At 38.7% G+C, this 21,778-nt stretch overlaps 1 protein-coding gene across 5 annotated transcripts in view; it reads left to right on the forward strand.

Moving 5' to 3' along the window:
- Window positions 1-12,112: 12,112 nt before the first annotated feature.
- Window positions 12,113-21,778, forward strand: part of smpd4 (sphingomyelin phosphodiesterase 4) — a 32,532-nt gene continuing 22,866 nt past the window's right edge. For 3 of the 5 annotated variants that reach the window (XM_061726582.1, XM_061726581.1, XM_061726583.1), the window contains exons 1-8: window positions 12,113-12,201; window positions 14,629-14,789; window positions 15,731-15,817; window positions 16,538-16,674; window positions 17,882-17,957; window positions 19,827-19,935; window positions 20,788-20,840; window positions 20,911-21,062. In XM_061726582.1, coding sequence (XP_061582566.1) covers window positions 14,751-14,789; window positions 15,731-15,817; window positions 16,538-16,674; window positions 17,882-17,957; window positions 19,827-19,935; window positions 20,788-20,840; window positions 20,911-21,062 — 653 coding nt within the window. In that variant the 5' untranslated portion in view covers window positions 12,113-12,201; window positions 14,629-14,750. The remainder of the gene's footprint in view (window positions 12,202-14,628; window positions 14,790-15,730; window positions 15,818-16,537; window positions 16,675-17,881; window positions 17,958-19,826; window positions 19,936-20,787; window positions 20,841-20,910; window positions 21,063-21,778) is intronic. The other 2 variants (XM_061726580.1, XM_061726579.1) reach the window with 2 other exon arrangements.

Consider the following 21,778-nt stretch of genomic DNA (forward strand, 5'->3'; position numbering starts at 1 on the left):
GAGGAAGTGACGAGGCCGGATAGCCACGGGCGCTGGTTGGAGGCCAGGAACCCCAAGGGCCCAAAATATCCACCAAGAACAGGTGAGATACCAATTCCTTTTTCTTTTTCCACATTTTTTGGATGATCGGGCCTCCACCTAGCTCCAGTGGTCAGAAAGTACTGATAAAACTATCCTAAAGAACCTAGTATTTAAAAAGAACTTTAAATATGTATATGAGCAATAACAGCTGGTGATCAGGTCCAAGTTTGAATGTGTGTTTGAAGGTATGATGAATGTGGGATGGACAAGATCGAAAAGTGCATATTTAACCTGTTGATTTTCCTATGGATTATTATGTCACTTACAGGTCTTGGAGCTATACGTTATGTAATGGTATGGTATCTGAAAGAAAATTTAACCAGACAGCCAGAACTAGCTGGGGTGGAAATGACACAGTAAGTAAGTAAAAAAGGGTAAAAGAGTAGGTAGGGCTGAAGCTTTGTGGGGTAATCATATATTTTTGTGGGTTAATGTATTGATGTATTAATGACTACGAGAAAAGTTGATATTCGAGTAAAAGTACAGCCTGAGGAGACGTCAACCACCTTGCCTATCGAGGAGGGGTCCTAGGCAGGGAAAAGACCGTAAAGTAAAAGGCTTACAGTAAATATAAAGGTTTGTTATCTTTAAAGAGTGTTTTAAATATACCTGTGTTGTCATTAATGTGTAAGTAAGTAAAATTAAAGTGTATAAGTAGAAAAAACCGTTAGGGTGCGAGTAAGGCACATAAAAAATGATAAAAATTGTCTTTGTTAGACACATAGTGCACCTGCATAATTAGTCAGCCTTATTCCAATGGCAGATTGACGTGGGTTGATGCACTACCCCTGGCTTTAATGGCCATGCGTTCCCAAACTAACTGACTAACCCATCTCACTCATCATGAGATGCTCACAGGTCGTCCCGTGTCTCTCCCACAGACCCGAGGACCCCTGGAGGGGCCAGCCATTGCACAACTAGAATGTGAGTTGGGTGATTATTGGCGTGCTTTAACTCAAATCCACAGACTTGTGTTCCAACATGTGAAATAAGCCCATGGCAAAGATGAGACGCACATTCCGGTTGACGTTCGAGATGTCCAAGTCGGTGACCAGGTGTTCATAAGGGTGTTTAGGCGTCAGTGGAACGACCACGTAGAGAGGGACCCTTTAAGGTCGTGCTCTCTACTCCCACTGCCTTGAAGGTTGAAGGTAAGCCCTTCTGGTTCCATAAGAACTACTGCACCCGCCATAGGCCTCCTGACCCACTTGGACACCTTCCAGGCCCGTCGGAGTCTGAGCATGCTGACAGGGCGGCACAAAGCCTCCCTCCAGCCACCGGTTCCAGTCATTCTTCTACCTCTTCAAATACAGACTCACTGTCCCCGCATGGACAGAGGAGGTCCACCCGGCTGTCGGCTCGCCGTAAGCAGAGACTGCAGTCTAGTGAGTCGGAGCGTTCTGATGCTGCCGATACGTCTGTTAGGTTTAGTGACCCTCTTGCTGATGCAGGTGGTCCTGCAGGTCAGATGCCGCCTGACTAGAGCTTACCAGCAGCTGAGGAACACCGTTTGCAACACGATGGCACTGTGGCGGGCTCAGCAGATGGCCTACCACATGCACACCCATCACCTCTTTCACCAAAAGAGGAAATGCCGGGCTCGTTTGGCCCGCAAGCGTTCGTATATCCGCCCACACTGGGACTGGTTTTCCTCTGATTCAGATTAGCTGCATGATGATGTTAACCCTGTGTGGATTAACAATGGGGGAAGTTATAATATTGGCTAATACTAATCCTAACACAGCTACCTCACAATACACACTAGATACATGTGCTTTGGCAATGATCACACTAGCCACTCATGAGGGGATAATAGATAATGATAATGGGGAAATCAAACATGTAATGTATGTCAAAGCAGACATATGATCATGTGTTGGCAGAAGAAATCATAACCAGAACCGAGTCAATGGAGAAACATTGGCTGGGATATCCTCAAAGCATGGACTGCCGTGGGGAGAGGACGGTGATGTAGTAAGGCTAGTGCTACGGGGGTCGACCGACAGGACAGAGGACACAGGGTTTAGTGCAGGAACTCTTTATTCTCTTCTTTCACCCAAGTATGTTAGAGTTCAGTTTATGTTATTGATTGGACGCAGCTTTTTTTTTTATGCTGCAGCTGAACGGACTGTCACAACATCACTGCAGTTTCATGACGGAGTGAAGACAGATTACAGATCAAACTCATGTTTCACTGCAGTGATGTTGTGACAGTCCGTTCAGCTGCAGCGTCCAAAAAATAAGCTGCGTCCAATCAATAACATAAACTGAACTCTAACATCCCCCCCGCCCCCGCCCGAAACGAATAGGAAATAGGAAAAAGGAAATAGAGAAAAGAGTTTTCCACTTGCTGTTTTAATTCCCAATTTCGATTTTCAAACACATCAATGAAATCGGAAAACGGATAATGGATAATGGGTCAGTGTATCTTTTGGTCATTGGATTTTTCCATCATGAGTGGGAATCAAAAAACAAAAAACGATTGGTTTATTTGATTTTCCTTTTAAAACAAAAAACAAATATTGAATTACACTGCATTTTTTCTTTTTTTGTGTTAATATGATTTAACAAAGATTCAAAATACGCTTTTATTTTCGTTTTCTATTTCATATAAGAAAAATGAAATCACTAGTCAACAGGAACGAAAAAACGAACCAAAAACAACCGTTTATTCATATTCGTGCACCGGAAGCTGGCATTTACAAAGCAAGCGCGCGAATGAGCTGTTCTTTACCAACAAAGAGCGCAGTTGAGGCAGTTATGCCGTCTTTCATTGATTAGAAAAAAAAATCAGTGTTACAACTTTTCTTTTCTCTACTATTAGGCTACGAACATGACATGTCCTTTTGACGAGGATCCAATTGATGCAGGTGGAGAATTAATCCACAGAGAATTTAATATAGTCTTACGTTGAGAGCTGATCATTAGACCACGCATAGGCCTAGATGTATTATCATATTTAGTAAAAATCTACTTTAAATTATGTCATTGATTACAATCACTTCTTGTGAGTAAATACTTTTGTTTTGACTTTTAAACGTCTGTAGGCTCTGCTAACTCTCTCTCTCTCTCTCTCTCTCTCTCTCTCTCTCTCTCTCTCTCTCTCTCTCTCTCTCTCTCTCTCTCTCTCTCAGACTTCCTTAACTCAGACGTCGTTGTGCATTTATAAAATTATTCATAGCCTAATATAGCCTATTATATTATCTTATAAGCTATTAGGGCCTGTATATTTCGTTGTCTGTGTTGTTTTTATCTGTGCTTTTTTTTTAATCTGTTTTTGAAGTGCCTTGCAAACTTAGAAAAGTTCTATGACAATAGAGTTTATTATTTTCATTTTATCACCATCTTGTCATTTTGTGGGTAAAAAAGCCTAAGTTAATTTTATTTTACCTTTTGGTCTAATAGATGTATTATTATTGTTGTTGCTGTTGTTCTTTATTTTGTATGGATAGATATTTATCTCAGCGTTTTTCCTGTGTGTGTTTCTTGTTTCAAGTGGTAATTGATGCGCGCTGCATGACCGTTTACTATTTAGGCCACTCAGTGTCAGACCTGAGCCAGAATTTATGAATGAAGATTGAATGACACAATGAGTGACGTGTTTTTCCACCTACATGAACTGTCTGACAGTTAACCTGATGAAGGTCACAGCCTACCCAAACGTTGTAACAATTATAGCACGACCTTCGGCATAATGGACTGTCGGCATATTGTAGCCTATTCTAGTTTTTTTTTTTATTATTATTTTTCCATGCTTTTCACGACCCTTCTCCCGGTAGAAACATGGAGGCTGCAGTGGAAATCATGAATGACCGTCTTGACATTGTTGTAGCTGCAAATGCATGTAGTTCAAATCCATCAGAAGAGTGAACTTTCACATGATATTGAGATGCTAACATGCAGCAGCCTGTGGTAAAGAAAATTTTTCTATCTTTTAACAAGCTCTAGAACTGAAGTCAGCCCATTATCCCCACAACAAATGACCACAGTCCCGTTGCTGCTTTGACCTGGTGTTTACTGTTGCTATGACAACTGTAGCTACATCTGGGGGCGTAATGTCAGTAAATACGAGTAAAATACATGCCTCGCGTATAGTGTGAATGCACGGCAGAAAACACAGGGGGGGGGGATAGTAGCCTAGAGTGGCTGGCTCGAGTGGGACGGGGTGGTACAGAACAACTTCCCCTGGAGAGAATTGTCACAGGAATGCCTGTCAAATATCCAGAACTAAGTTCACTCGGTTGTAAATGCCAGCTTCCGGTGCACGAATATGAATAAACGGTTGTTTTTGGTCCGTTTTTTCGTTCCTGTTGACTAGTGATTTCATTTTTCTTATATGAAATAGAAAACGAAAATAAAAGCGTATTTTGAATCTTTGTTAAATCATATTAACACAAAAAAAGAAAAAATGCAGTGTAATTCAATATTTGTTTTTTGTTTTAAAAGGAAAATCAAATAAACCAATCGTTTTTTGTTTTTTGATTCCCACTCATGATGGAAAAATCCAATGACCAAAAGATACACTGACCAGAATGGATAACGATCCGTTTTCCGTTTTTTATTTTCAAAACAAAAGATGGGAAACGGATTATTTTGGATTATTTCTTTATTTTTATTTTGTCATTTCAAAACAAAAAATGGATGGCCGCAAAGTACACGGACCCGGAGGGATTGGTGAGATGCAGCAGAGTAGCATGGCACCCGAAACTCCCCTGGGGAAATGCCACCGCAACCATCAAGCTATGTGAGACCAGCCCAAAAGCTCGAATTCAATGTAAACAAGTAGTACCAAATGGGGGACAAGTGATTTACGAACAAAGCTCATTCCATATAGCCCAATATAAGTTGCTGGATTTGGGAAAGGGAACAAAGTTACCGGGAGATATTTTTTGGACTTGTGAGAATAATGGCACTATGATATCACACTTGCCTGCAAATTGGACGGGTATATGTGCTCCAATAATGTTAACGGGACAATTATCTCTGATTATGCAAAAATTAGATCAAGATCAACCACACCACAGAAGTAAATGGAATACTCAAGACTCCGATCAAAGGTAGGAATGGAATTGGAAAGCATCTGAGGAAATCTATATCTCGTGTGATCAAATCCCCTCGGGTGTAGCTGAAGACCAAACCGCAATAGCATCCGCGTGGATAAAGACTAGGAGGGTATTAGGATCTGTTAATAGGAACTATTACAAATGCTCAATACATAGATCAAAATAGTCGTTGGATTAATCTCCTCTGGTATAACCAACAAAAATTCATGAATTTTAATATAAAAGGGATGTCACTAGTGCAGGAACAATTGCATGCAACATCACTGATTTTTTATTTTTATTTATTTATCCTTTATTTATACAGATAAAACACTTGAGTCCGAAGACTCATTTTCAAGTGTGACCTGTTCACATCCACACAGTTGCATAAAACATAAAAATGAGACATGACAAGATATGACAGGACATAACACTTGAAACTGATGCAGAGTGGAAATGACAATACACTATAACCGTTAAATAGCTGGAAAATAGAGATATCAGGTTAGCACACTAGCCCCAGACAAAAATAAAACTTGTAGAACACAGACTAGCTTATGTGCTTTAAATGCTTAGCTGCGGCAGAGGTCATCTAGTGCAAGTACAAGATAAAGATGCACTCTCCATGTCTCTAAGCAAAAGCTTAAAACTAGCAAGGGGAATCAGGTTCGTCAACTTCAGACTCTGTTGCAAGGAGTTCCAAGTGGACGGGGCTGCAAAAGAGAACGCCCTTTTGCCTTTCTCTGTGCGGACCAAGGGGATGGAGTAAGTAATGATATCCTGCGTACGGAGAGCGTATCTGGATTGCTTGCGTGAAAAGTAGACAGAGAGGTAGGGTGGGAGCAGACCAAGAATGGATTTGTAAATGAGAGTGTACCAGTGGAGGGTTCGGCGGATGGAAAGAGATGGCCAGTTAACCAGACAGTAAAGCACACAATGGTGTGTAAGTGGTTTACAACCGGTTATGAAGCGCAGCGCTCCATGGTACGCAGCATCCAGAAGTTGGAGACAGCTTGCAGATGCATTCATGTAGAGGACATCACCATAGTCCAAAAGAGGCAAGAAGGTGGCAGTAACCAGCCGTTTCCTAGCAAGAGCTGAAAAGCAGGACTTGTTTCTGAAGAAAAAGCTCAGTTTCAACTTCAGTTTCTTCAAGAGCATATTGATGTGAAGTTGGAAGGTGAGAGTGTCGTCAAGAACAACGCCAAGATATTTGTAGTTTGACACAATCTCAATAGGTGTACCCTGACGAGACACAATGCCAGGAAGTGCCGCTGACGCCTGCTTGCTGTTGGAGAAGAGCATGACCTTGGTCTTCCCTGCATTCACCACCAGTCTAAGCTGAGACAACTGGGACTGAAGGGTGTCAAAAGCAGTCTGTAGAGACTCCAAGGCACGGGAGATGGAAGAAGCAAAGCAGTACATAATTGTGTCATCCGCGTAAAGATGAACAGCAGCATTTGAGGTTGATCCTATTTCATTTATGTAAATGGTGAATAGGGTTGGCCCTAAGACCGAACCCTGATAACCCTGCAAAACAGGTTTGTGATAGAAACACGTATGGCAGGTGACCAGGGAGTCTGTGACATAATTGGGGAAGAATGCTGCACCTTAATTCCAATGCACACAGGCTCCAATGGTAGTTTGACTGGAGTCCTGCAAGAAATGAAGCGGCTAAGAGATGAACATGTGAAAAATTCCAGTTGGAATATACAAATTAAAAGCTTTTGGGACTGGCTGGGAAAATTGGGATGGCTAAAATACTTAAAAATGGCTGGAATAGTGTCCTGATATCACATATTTTTATGAGCATAACAGGACAATTCCCAGTAATACAGATGCAATTTAGTCCAGAACCAGAAGAATTCATAGAGTTAGTTACAGAAGATGTAGGGAGATAGGTAGGGATATGATGGTCACCGCCTGCTCCCCACAAGATACATACAAAGGAAGATTAACTTCAGTAGATAAATGCTTATACCATGCTTATATATATATATATATATATATATATATATATATATATATATATATATATATATATATATATATATATATATATACATATATATAAGCATGAATAAATAGAAAAAAGTGATAAAAGTGTCCCAGGATGATGGGGCACAGTTCTAGCAGACGGGACAGCACACACACACCCTTAGGAACACAACTGCATCTAGCTACGAGCACACTTGTCCCAAACAGGCACCCTGGTGAACCACAGCAGGACGAGAGGCACCTCAAACCACCGGCATCGGGACCAGAGTGGAGCCATCTACCGACATCACCCAGGGGGAATCCAGCAGGACTACTGGAAGACCCGCCTGTGGTCCAGTGGTCCGCAGCCTCCCCTAGACCCCGGTCCAGCCCAGAGAGTCCAGAGAACCCAGGGGATCGAGGACAACTGCCGGAAATCCACGGCGGCCCAGCATCAGCAGCGATCCAGCCGATGCCTAGACCTCCGCCTGCCAGACCACCCTACCTCACCGTTAGCCCAAGTGATATGGATCAGATCTCAAGATTCCTGATCCACCCTTTTGAGCAGTATATACACCTTAACGATATTCGCATCGAAATGTGTGCTATGACTACCAGAGTCTATTCGTCCCTGCTGTCGGGTCTGACCCATATGGCCCGTAAGCAGGTCCAGAAGATCAGAAGCATTGCTTATAGTCATAGACCGCGCCAGACATACGCCAGACATACAGCCATCACGCTGCAAAGGAAGGTGGGACAAATACAGGCTGCCTATGATCAAGCCCAGCAAACCATGACACAGCTGCAACAAGCCAACAACACTCTTCTTAGATTCTTTCAAGCCAGGCTGCAACAACAGACCACAGCTGTCAGCGGAATGGAAGCTGTACTGAGAAGGGGGGTGGGGGGAACCTCCTCACCTCAGCAAGAATCCTATGATCCCCGAGAAAGAGGACAGTAAGGGAAGGGGACTCTATCGAGAGAATGAGCTAAAGTGGAATAAATCATGACTGTTGGTAACACTAGAAACAAAATTGGTAATAATTACCTATAGATAATGATTTAAGATTAAGAAGTGTGTCCAGACTATGTGGGTCTGGCCCAGTGATGTGTTGGCTAGTGCATAGGCACAGTGAATAAGTATATTGTTATCTAACAATATGGGCTCGTCCGCCTCAGGAACTGACGCGTCCGCCTCAGGAATGCACATGTAAGTTTCTTTGGATAAAAGCGTCTGCTAAATGACAATAGTAGTAGGAATAGTCCTGCTCAGGCTGGGATGTCAGATTTACATTTAATTCATGGACGACTTCTAGCTCCCACTGCCTGATCATTTTATTATCTCCAGATGACCTTTAGTGTGGTACAGTGATTCTTAACCATAGGGCCGCGGCCCACATTTGGGCCGCGAGCGCCACCTAGTGGGCCGCAAAAAAAAATTCAGTTTTGTACCAGTGGGCCGCGGGACTGCATAGCAACTCCCGACCAAATGAGGAGAAGACACTCAGCTAGCTGTACGTGTAATAGTAAGAGAAATGGTGTGTATTTACAGAGTAAATCCTTCATTTTGCACAGAGTAGGTTTAGATCCGCCAGGATCAGGGATCGATTACTTGGGTCTGCGCCCAGAGCGAGCGAGCGCGGCGTGATCATTTATCCTGACGCGTCCCCGCGGCCGGGGAGGTCGGTGCCGCTCGGGCGGTGGGCTCCGTCGTTACTGGTGAAGGATTGTACATGTAGATGCGTGGGCTGTCGTGTCTGCTGGACTGGACTGTTCGGGGTTTCTCAAAAGCATCGGAAAGACTCGGCTGTTCCGCAGCCAGAGAGCTGCGGGCTCTCAGCTGATCAGGCTCGGATGAAACCTGACGCGCTGAGTCCTGACAACTGATTAATTTAATATCTTAAATAAAGTACAATCAAACTAAGTTTTGTTCCCGCTCTATTTTTAAATATGCACACTTGTATGCTTGTGTGTGTGTGTCTGTTCAGGCGGCGCTCCGTGTGTGTTGACGGGGCCTTTCCACACGGCGCGCTGTGTGTGTGTTTTACAGAAATGATGACACACACAAAACTGAGGGTGCGTCTTTCCACACGGCGCCCGTATAGTCGTCAAAATACGGTAATTAGCTTGACTGTATATACAGAGATGAAAAGCGTAACAGGTGGAAACAAAAGTTCAACCCGGAATGGACCGATTCATCCTGGTTCAGTCTTCACACTGGGACAAAACCAGTGTCTCATAAGTTCAGAGACCGTGGCGTTCAAAGTGCGAAAGTGAAACGCCACTGAAACAAAACACAAAGTTTTTCATCAAATATATCCACTCAAGTCTGAACTAATAGTCACAGAAAAAAACTGTCCATCTTAAAACATCCTGCCCATATTGCTGTGAAGCAGCTTTCTCCACAATGAACAGAATCAAAACTAAATATCGTTCCAGGCTCACCAATGTTTATATTCATTTATTATAAAAATGTGTTGAGACAATTAAAAAAGAAAAGGGGAAATTCAAACTGCTGGTAGAGAAATAAAATAAGATAGCATTTGAAAAATAAAATAAAATGTATTTTATTTTTAAGAGAAAAAAATATGTGTAATTCAAGTTACACATGTTAATTGGCAAATATGTACTTTTTTTTAATATAACAGTCAGATGCAGATGTTGATACAACTATGAGGCTACTTGAATATATATATATATATATATATATATATATATATATATATATATATATATATATATATATATATATATATATATATATATATATATATATATATATATATATATATATATATAATGACGTTCTGGACCTTCGATTGAGTACATTTAAAACCTCTTAAAGTTTTAGTTGAGTACCCCTGCTATAAAGTGTTAATATTTAATGGGCCCCGGGCCACTCTGTACTGAAAAAATTGGGCCCCAAGGTCAGAAAGGTTAAGAACCCCTGGTGTGGTACACGCCGACCAAAACAATGTCTTGACTGTTCATTTAAATGTTATATCTTTTCTCTAGTTCTACTCTGGCTGTCTTAGCTGTGTTCATCTGATTAGTTAACTAAGTTAATGCTCATCACCATGTTTTAATCAGCTAAGGGTAAGAAAAACGTACAGCCTTACCTGGACGGGTGATTCCTGACATCAGGTCTCGGTGGTACAGGTTCCCAGAATAGTATGTTTTATCATTCAGAACACAGTCGTCACGGGAGAAGTCTTATCAGTCTGTGTGTCTTGTATTAAAATACCTACGGTGTTGTTAACGCAGGTGGAACGAGGAAGCGTCTTAGGACAAAACTCAACTTACCTGTTAGTCAACTGCAGAAGACACTTCCTCTTTCTGAGTGTGTGATGCAAAAAGATAAACATAGAATCTCCTCACCCCTTCATATATCAGTATATTACATGGAGTAATTTAAAAGATCCTACTGGGCCTCCTGTTATTGGTCTTTTGTTAGTTGTGAATTTATGGTCGTCATTCAAAATAAAACCTCACACTTCACAGGGAAGTCCACAGCGGCCCGGGAGGGAAAAACCTCCAACCACGGCAGACAACATCAGTTCCAAAGTTTCAAAGGGTTTCTGTAGAAGAATAAATTATGGTTCTTCAGATTGCTTTTTGTTTATTTTTTAAATAATGAAAGGTTTGGAGTTTTGTGAGATTAGAAACCTATTCTTCTTTATTGTCATTATTAAAGTTTTAGACAGAGAGAATGAAGAAAAGAGAGAGACACAGATGTTCTTTACTGTCATTGGTTTGGATTCAACACTCATGTGTATTATTATTATTATTATTATTATTATTATTATTATTATTATTATTATTATTATTATTATTATTATTATTGTGGTGATTATTATTATGATTATTGTGATGATGATGATTATTATTATTATTATCATTATTATTATTGTGATTATTATTATTTTGTTATTATTGTGATTATTATTATTAGTAGTAGTAGTATCATTATTATTATTATTATTATTGTTGTTGTTGTTGTTATTATTATTGTGATCGTGATTATTATTATTGTGATTATTATCATTATTATTATCATTAATATTATTATCATCATCATCATCATCATCATCATCATTATTATTATTATTATTATTATTATTATTATTATTATTATTATTATTATTATTATTAGTAGTAGTAGTAGTAGTAGTTATTTATTTTTATTTGTTTCTATTTTTTTCTCTCACTTATTTTATTTTGCATGTACCATAATCTTGTACTGGCAGCACTTTAACATTTACCTATTTATTATTATTTATCATGTACCACAGCAGGTACAAAACAGCACTACAGCACTTTAGTTCTCAAACCATTCATTTCCCCAGCACTGTTTTTATCGTCATTGACCTCTATTGTGAATGCATATGCTATGTTATGTGTGCTATATTTTTTTTTTTGTGATTGTTATTATTGTTGTTTGTATGACTTTTGCTGATTACATCTGGCAGGGGGACTACCGATGTAAACCAGCCTATGGCTGCAATCTGGGTGCATCTATTTTTTTTTTTTGCTGATTGATGTACATTGTCCCTTACCAAATAAATACATTGAAATTGAAATTATAGGTTTTAAGGGAGTGTTTACATCGTTCCTCCAGGCAGGGGCGGTATTGAGCTGTTCCGCCCAGTAACTGCTGTAAAACCACAGAAGAATTATTATTATTATTATTATTATTATTATTATTATTATTATTATTATTATTATTATTATTATTATTATTATTATAGGTTTTAAGAGAGTGTTTACATCGTTCCTCCAGGCGGGGGCGGTATTGAGCTGTTCCGCCCAGTAACTGCTGTAAAACCACAGAAGAATTATTATTATTATTATTATTATTATTATTATTATTATTATTATTATTATTATTATTATTATTATTATTATTATTATTATTATTATTATTATTATAGGTTTTAAGGGAGTGTTTACATCGTTCCTCCAGGCGGGGGCGGTATTGAGCTGAACCTCCCAGTAACTGCTGTAAAACCACAGAAGAAGAAGAGGAGCCTTGCTGCTGCAAAACGCGGTTTGTTGCAAAAGAAAAACATCCGAAACCTTGAATTTCTGTCACCAATTAAAGGTAAATATGAGCTCTTTCAGACGTGGGAATATATCTAGTCTTTTTGCTGATGTTTTTGAAGGACTTGTGAGAGTTTCTTCGCCGTTTTTGTCCGTTTATTGTGGAAGTGTTTCCCTGCTTTAGCACATTATCTGTCCCGCTAACTTTACTGTTTCTTCTTCTTCTTCCTCCGAAATAACTCAAACTTTCACACTTTTGTAAAAGACTCAAAGTACAAACATGTTTGTTCAGGGTGTTTTTAGTGAGTGGTTAAAAACGGAACTGTTTAAATAGTCCAACATTTCACTGGCCACACTGAAAAAACTCAGAATCTTACCAGGAATATTTGTCTTATTTCTAGTTAAAATGTCTCATTTTTAGTCAAACAATCTCATTAAACTTAAAACAAGAGTCAGTACCAGGAAAATAACTTGTTATTTGACAATTTTCACCTGTTTCAAGTAGATTTTCACTTAAAATAAGTAGAAAAATCCTTAAGATTTATCTTCTCATTACAAGCAAAAAATAAAAATCTTGTTCCACTGGCAGATTTTTCCACTTATTTTAAGTGAAAATTTACTTGAAACCGTTGAAAATAGTTTTTTTTTTTCCAGTGATGAGTCTTGTTTTAAGTGTAATGAGATTTTTTTTTTACTAAAATGAGACATTTTAACTAGAAATGAGACAAATATTCTTGTTAAGATTTTGAGTTTTTGCAGTGCAGTACAAGGTGGCAAAACTTGATATGATTTTTGAAAATATCCATGTCTGTAGATATTTTGTTGTTATATTTTGTTACGATAATTTCCTGAGCAGCAGCTGGATCAGAGTTTCAGTGACATGTGATGATTCTGTACTTGGTTAACCTTCTTAACACTATCTTAACTACACAGAACGTGATAGCCCAACTATAATCACATCTTGACATATTCCCATTAATAACTATGTTAATTTTGTTTACAATATTACGGGAGAAGCACACACACTGACATTTATGGATCTGGTTAAATACAAAAGAGCGCAAATAATGTTCAAATCAAGGAATAATCTACTACTAAAAAATATCAGAGGAATGTTCAGAGAGAGAGAGAGGGGCTGTAATAATCTAAGGGGAGAACTAAATTTTAGAAAACATAAAGTAGGAACAACAATGTGCAGCATGTGCATATGGAATAATAATAATTATTAATAATAATATGGAAATGTGGAGACTCTGGAACAGTTTGGAGCAGGAAATGAAACAAAGTACTAACATAAATCTGTTTAGAAAGAGATACAAAAAATGATTTATAAACAGGTTTATGGAAGAGGAAATGGGTTAACGAGGAGTGTGAGAAACAAATAAAATGGTATATTATACTTGCTTAAGATATGTTTAGATATTTATGTGGATATTTATGTAGCATATATTGAGAGGGATAGTTATAATTATGTAATGCATGTTATATATTTTTATGTATGTAGCACATATATATTTATAGGGATATTTATGTAGTTTATATAGTATATATTTATATAATTGTATTTTCTATATATTGATATAATATGTATGTAATATTTATATTTTCTATAAACTTATTTGGATAATTATGTAGCAATAGGCATGTTTACGTAGTATTTATATAGACTATATTTATATGGATATTGTGTAGATATAATAATAGCAATAATGTAAATCCAAAGTTATAAAGGGGTAGGAACTAGGAAAAAGTGTGAACTTCTTCCTACTCCTTTTTTTCGAACATATGTGAATATGAAGATGTAAATGTTTATTTTTTTATTTTTACTTTCATTTTTATATACATGTTCGAAATAAAAATGCATTCATTCATTCATTCATTCATTCATACAATATTGTTATGTTAATAATGTTTCCTGAATCCTTGACTCTTGTGAGTTTTCCAGTTTTTGTATTTTGTGTCTCTGTTGTTCCTAGATGACACAGGGATAAAATATTTGTGTAAAAACGTGTGTTGTTTATAGTTTAAAGAGCTGCAGTGACCTCTATGTTGGTCAGAAAAATTCACATCTTAGCTTGAATGAATGTTTAAAAGGTCCCCTTTAAAATGATACCAAAGATAATATAGTGAAACATTGACAGATTTCCTGAACATGAGTCTAAACCAGGATATGCAGCAGCATCTAAAATGTAATTTTCTGAACTTCATGAGCTGATAACTCTGATCCAGCTGCCACTCAGGAAGGTTTTCATACCAGAATATCATCTATAGACATGGATCTGTTCAATAATCATAAGCAGGTTTTGTCAACTTGAGTGGTTCTGATATCTGGTCTGGAACATGGACTAATAAGTTGCAGAGAACTTAAGGTAAAGATGTCAAAGTCAGGTGTTCGGTTTCTGGGTCCAGGTCTGACCCGATCCAGGTGGCAGGGTTCCTACGGAAATCCTTGAAAGTGCTTGAAATTATAACTCATGTCCATTCCAAGACTGATCCAGGTCGGGTCCTGATCTGATCCAGGTGGGATCCAGGTTGGATCCAGGTCCGTTCCAGGTCCGTTCCAGGACTGATCCAGGTCCTGATCCAGGTCGGATCCAGGTCCGTTCCAGGATGGCCACTCCAACGTTACAGCAGCCCAGCTTCCTCCTGGTGAGTTCTGCCTGACGATGAACATAAACTTTACTGTTTAGGACTGAAAACAGTCCAAATGTTTAAAAGTTTAATCATTGCTTGAGTCAGAGTTGAACTAGATAGTGTTGATCAGTCCAGGTCCTCAGGACCCCCTTAATCAATCAGAATCCTGGAAAAACCATCAACAAATGACACGAGTAACTTCCAGTTACTTCCAAGATGAACCAGAGTCTTTGGTTTGGAGTGACAGAGAAGTGGAGTTACTTTTAAGTGTGACGTTAGAATATAAAACAGGTAAAATACAAGAAAATATTGACGGTTACAAACTAATTGTAACCACAGGTGTTACTCATGACGCTGGTGACGTTTCTGTCTCATAATGTGACGTTCTGAAGAATAAATGTCCGTTTCTCTCCGTTTACAAGCAAACGTGAAAACTCCAGGAGTTTTCAGGAATTATCAATTTTGGTGACTCTGAGCTTCGTTTTCGTGTAAACGAAGGGCCAAAACGCATGAAAACACCAGCGTTTTTGCTCCGTGTAAACGGGGCATTAAATGCGTCGACAACAGAGCTGTTCAGATCTGGATGAGCTGGTGACGAGAGTTAATTAGAATCAGGTGTTGATGCAGGAAAACATCTAAAACATCTAAAACATGCAGGACTGGAGTCCCAGACCGCTGGTCTAAAGTATGGAGCTAAAAACCTGAAGAAAAAAGAGATTTGACACATCAAAAACAGTCTTTATTTAGTATTTACTATTTAATATATAATGTAGTTCAGGTGTGACCGTTGCAAGTGTTTGGGTTTTTGACCTAGACGTGTCTGAAGTCGCTGTGAAGTCTGAATTTTTTATTTTATTTATCCTTTATTTATTCAGGAAAGTCCCATTGAGATACAATATCTCTTCTGCCAGGGAGTCCTGGTCAAGATGGATGAATGTTTTCTTGTTTTGTTGCAGGCGAACCTGAAGGCCGACACCAGCACCAAACCTCTGCTCCAGCGCTGCCAGGATCTGGCCAAGATCATAGACGAGTATCCTGCAAAGGTCCGGCCCGCTCCCACCCCAACGCCCCGCTTTCCTTACATTTTTATTGAGTTTTCACATTTCTGTAGGCAAAACCAATACAACAAACATGTTAATAAACTTACAAACTGTCTGGAGATGTTATTATTCAGTCTCTGTTCAGTTGGTCTCATGTTGAAACTCCATTTTTCCAGTTTTACATTTTTTTTTTACATTTTTTTTTGAGTCTCCGCCGGTTTTTGTTCCCTAACAACAGTTTCCAACCACTGCTCCTGTTTGGGAGGTTTCACTTTCTTACTGGCTGCGATTAATATTTACAAGTACAAATCTTCTTTCATCACTCAGTATTTGGGATTTCATATCCCAGGATTTTTTTTTTAGAATTAGAGTTAACTTTTTGCCACTATATCCTCATTTTTATACAATTCCAGATGTGTGTATGATCTGGCTCCATCACTCCTGACTAGGGCTGCAGCTATCGAATATTATGAAATATTCCATCGATTAATTATTATTATAATAAACATTAAATTCAAAATTAAATAAACATACTTTTATTATTATAACTATTAATAAAAATAATACTTTTAATAAATATACTATTATTATTTTATTATAACTATTCATAAAGATAATACTTTTAATAAACTTATTATTATTATTATTATTATTATTATTATTATCATCATCATCATATCTATTCATAATGATAAATCCTTTATCATCTCTCTCTCTCTCCAGGAGCTGCACCTGATCTTCCCGTGGTTGGTGGAGTGCGTGTTCGGCAGCCTGGACGGCGTCATCGCCGGCTGGAACCTGCGTCTGCTGAACTCGCGCTGCAGCGAGTTCCACGTGGCCGTGGAGTTCCTGAACCCCAGGTACGAGACCCCGGTTCCCGGGTCGGAGCCCGGTTCCCGGGTACGGGCGCGCCCCCCCTTCATCTGATTGGTCCATATCTGATAGTTCCTACTTTCTGCCATAACTTTTGAATAGTTTGACATAAAGACTCGTGGGTGGTGTCATCGGACTCGGTTTTGAGTCCTTGAACATAATTGGTGCAGATTAGCCGCCCCTTCATCTGATTGGTCAGTATTTGATAGTTCCTACTTTCTGCCGTAACTTTTGAATGGTTTGACATAGAGAATCGTGGGTGTTTCTGTTAGGTTGAAAAGTCATCACAACATAAATAACTTTAGAAAAAGACACCAGAAACTGTCAGAAATGATTTTTAAGGCCTTCTGCGCAGAAGTGAAGCAAAGTCGGAGCCCTGTCGAGCAACACGGCTCTCTCTCTGTGGCTCTCGACGAAATGCTTGCTGGGTCCTTCTTAGCAGGAGGTATTTATTGAAAAACTGACAGGCGTTGGCTATGTTAAGACAACCAATGGTAGACAGTGGATGGACAATGGACAGAAACAGGAAACAGATGGTCACACACATGTGACTTTTCAGTTAAAGAGGCTTGGTATGAAGAAACAAACAGACATCCTTAAAACACAAAGGGTCAAGGGGTCAACTAAAAAAGTACCTCTCTCTTGGAGGTTTGAACAGATGGTTCAAATAACCCTTAGCTAACTTTTAAAGACAATGAGACGGCTGTCAGTCGACCCCCCTGAAGTAGCTGCCCTGTTATCTGTTCAGAGCATGTGATGGGGGTTTTGAAACAGATGCGTCTAAAGACAATGGTTGATTTGACCAACCAGGAAGTCAGCAGTTTTAACCTCCTGCGTGTGTCATGAGGATAAAACAGGCAGTTTTCTAATTCTGATTCTGGCAGTTTCACAATGATAAACTTGGATTAATCTCACATTTCATCCGCTAAATGTCCAGGTCTGAAGAATCTACATCAAGTCATACAAACTTCCACTGCAATCCTGAACCTGCACCAGGGTGCGAGGGCCCGTTCATCGCTGCTTGCAGCATAATTGGTTATAACAGCTAAAATAAATAAAACATGAACACTTTTAAAATCTTATTTTTTGCGGCTCCAGACATATTAGTTTTTTTGTGTTTTTGGTCCAATATGGCTCTAAAACATTTTGGGTTGCCAACCCCTGATCTAAATCCTCCTTCTCCCCCGTGTCCAGCGGCCCGATGATGAAGCTGGTGTACAAGCTGCAGGCGGAGGAATACAAGTACGAGATCCCCGTCAACTACCTGCCGGTGGGTATTCTCCTCATCCTGTCGCCGTGGAAACGGCTGACTGTATTTAACCCAGTGGTTCTCAACCTTTTTGGGGTCCTTTTAGGGACAAAGTTCAAGTTTGCAAGTTACTGAGCGTTATATTCTTACAGCTTCCTGCAAATATTTCACAATGAAAGCATTTTTAAAAACTGAAGGGTGTAAATGCCCACAGAAACGCTGGGGGGCTCTTATTTTGAAAGGACGCTGATCTTGTTAAGTTTGTTTTAACGGTTTCCTGCAGTAACTTCAACAATGCAAACGGCACAAGATTTATTATTAAAATCCAAGGAATCACACGTGTAAAGAGTAAACGAAGGTCATTAATGGTTGTTGTGTTTTTGTTGTAGCATGTAACGCAAGTCTCAGGAGATTACTAATTATTATTTTTATTATTATTATGGTTACTATTCATAAAGATAATACTTTTAATAAATATACTATTATTATTATTAGTAGTAGTAGTATTATAACTATTCATGATGATAATTATACTTTTAATAAATATACTATTATTATTTTATTATAATTATATCATTATAACTATTCAAAATGATAATGCTTTTAATAAATATACCCTCATTACTATTTATAATGACAATACTTTTAATATATATTATTTATGATAATACTTTTAATTATTATTATGATTATTATTGTGGTGGTCAATATTATTGTGATTATTTTTTATTGTGGGTATTATTATTATTATTGTGATTATTATTAGTGTGATTATAATTATTATTATTGTGGTGGCTATTATTATTATTGTTGTTGTTGTTGTTATTATCATAACTTAAATACAGACCGACGCAGCTGCTCGCTCGCTCGGTAATAACAGCTACAGGCTGATTTATGGTTCTGCGTTACACCGCAGAGCCTACGGCGTAGGGTGTGCGTCGCTGCGTACCCTACGCCGTAGGCTACGCCGTCGATTTACCGCGGAACCATAAATCAGGCCTAACGTTAACCACAATACATGAGTAACCAGACAGCCAAACTCAATATGGACATAAATACGGCATAACATTTGCAAAGAAAACAAATCCTTATCAGCAGGTGCTTTTTGTGTCAGTTAGGCTCCACTTTAACATTCCTGACACTCGTTTAGTCTTTCAGACACACTTTCTACTGCTGTTAAACTTTTACCGTTAAAGTCCGAAACGCCGGATGTTTACAAGGTCTTGGCGAGACGCCTTCAAAATAAAAGCACTAAATATCGGTCTCCTTAATATATAACAAATTAAATAAATGCCTGGCTTTAAATAACGTTAATGAGACATAAAAACTAATTTATAGAAATACTCATATTAAAGGTAATTTACAATTTCCATTATTTTATTTTTTCGAAAATTAGGTTTTATTATTATTATTCATTATTATTATTACTATAGAGAAAATACCACAGTTTTTACCGCCGATCTTGTCATTTTATTTAGTTTTTATCAGCTACACCTTTAGATTGGGCCGTGAAAATATTGTCAGACATTAAACCGGTCCTGGTTCAGAAAAGGTTGGAGACCACGGGTTTAGAGGGATAAAGGTCTCGATCACATTTGAGTAAAATATATATATATATCTGTTTCTATAAATGTCAGAGGATCTTTTTAAATATATATATTTTATTATCACGGTTTCATTAAGTTTAATAACCAGATGTGAGTTTGTGATTTAGGAACTGCAGGTTTTATGAAAACTAACATTTAAACCATTTCAGAGGTTGATGTTTAGGATTTCAGGAGTTGAACCAGTGTGTTGTGTGCTGCAGCTTGAGTTTTGAACCCGGGTCTGTTTATTTTATTACTATTATTATTATTATTATTATTATTATTATTATTGTTATTGTTCCAGGGTCCGGTGAAGGCCTGCATCCAGGAGGGCGTCCTGCCCGACTGCCCGCTGTTCCACAACAAGCTGCAGTTCCCGCTGACGGGGAACCTGGCGCTGAGCATCGCCCTCAGTATCCTGCACTGCTAAAGGCTTGAATTAACCTGCTGCTAACGAGCCGCTGGAGCCTAAAGTCTAGTGTCTACTTCTCTTATTTTCTTCTCTTTTCTTTCTTAGCGCTTTTTTATTTTTTTTTATTTTTGTTCTTCGTGCTACAGCTATTTTTATTTTTCTTCTTCGTGACATGGGTTCGCTTTTACCGAAGAGTATTAGGACCCTGCAGGAGAAAAGATATTTGAGAGGGGAAGATTTTTTTTTTTGTGCACTTCGAGAAAAAAGTCGAGATGTCGAGATTAATGTTGAAATACAATTTCAAGAATAAAGTCGAAATTTTGCTTTTTTTTCTCAACATTTCAACTTTATTCACGAATTTTTGACTTTTTTCTCAACATTTCAACTATATTTCTCAAAATTGTATTTCAACATTAATCTCGACATTTCGACTTTTTTCTCAACATTTCGGCTTTTCTCTACGTGCATAATGAAAAAAAATATTATCTAAAATATTATTTTTATTTTTCTCCTGCCTGGCCCTGATACTTCTATAGCTTTGTCCTGGGGTTCAGTTCAGCATTTAAAGATATCTGGCTCCATCTAGCATTGTGACGTCTAGACCCCAAATGGAAGACGACCCCCACTTTTTCAGTCTTATTTCGATGCAGAAAACACCGTCTTATATTGGGGCCGATACAGTATTGAACTCTGGCCACCTGTGAGATGTTTCGGGGACTGTCATGTTCCCGGCCGACCGCAGGTTCTCCTCCACGAAGGTGCGAGGAGGAAGTCAGCTGATGGAAAGTGTGTCGGCGGCTTCAGCAGAAATGTTTGTCCCTGATGAGTCGGTTGTTCCTCAGCGTTTCTCCAGATCCCTTTGAATTCTTCGCCTTCAACTTTGCCAACTGTCTCATCGCACCGAAGGTGAGTTGATCCCGCCGCCCCGCGGTCGTCATGGAAACGTGATGCTGACGTGTTCCTCCTCTGGTTCCAGAGCGTTCCTCCGGGCCAGCAGGGCGGCTGCACCGACACCGCCTACTTCGTCCTGGTGGACATGTACCTGAAGTACTTCCTGCCCGGCGAGGGCAACGTCCCCTCGTCCCCCTGCTCCGACGCCAGAGGCTCCGTCACCGCGCCGTCGCCACGGTAACCGCCCTGCCCTCGGCAACACTCTAACCTCCAAATCTACTTAAACATTTGTTTGTTTGTAAGGATCCCCACAGCTAGTCTTACTGGGGTCCACATTAAAAACAATACATTTAAAACATACAGTTAAAAACAAGACATAAAGAAAGAAATAACACGACAAACCTACATTAAACTTTACTGTACATGTAAATCATTATCTTAAAGTGAAAAGACATACATGAAACATTCCAATATTATGGTAGAGTATTAGGGCCAGGCAGGAGAAAAAATAAAAAAAATATTTTAGAGGAGGAAGATTTTTTTTTCATTATGCAAAAGTCGAAATGTCGAGAAAAAAGTCAAAACGTCGAGAAAAAAGTTGAAATGTCGTGAATAAAGTTGAAATGTTGAGGAAAAAAGGAGAAATTTTGACTTTATTCTTATTTCAACATTTATCTCGACATTTCGACTTTTTTCTTGACATTTCTACTTTTTTCCCGAAATGCACAATAAAAAACAATCTTCCCCACTCAAATATTTTTTCTCCTGCACGGCCCTGATACTCTTCTGTACAATATACAGTAAAACATCATCTCTAGGCCATGAAAATCAGATCAGAAATACACAAAAAAGTCGAAATGTCGAGATTAATAATACATTTCAACTTTTTTCTTGAAGTGCACAATAAAAAAAAATCTTCCCCTCTCAAATTAGTGATGCACCGATTGTTCGGT

Source organism: Cololabis saira, chromosome 8, assembly GCF_033807715.1.
Source record: "Cololabis saira isolate AMF1-May2022 chromosome 8, fColSai1.1, whole genome shotgun sequence".
Classification (NCBI taxonomy): Eukaryota; Metazoa; Chordata; class Actinopteri; order Beloniformes; family Belonidae; genus Cololabis; species Cololabis saira.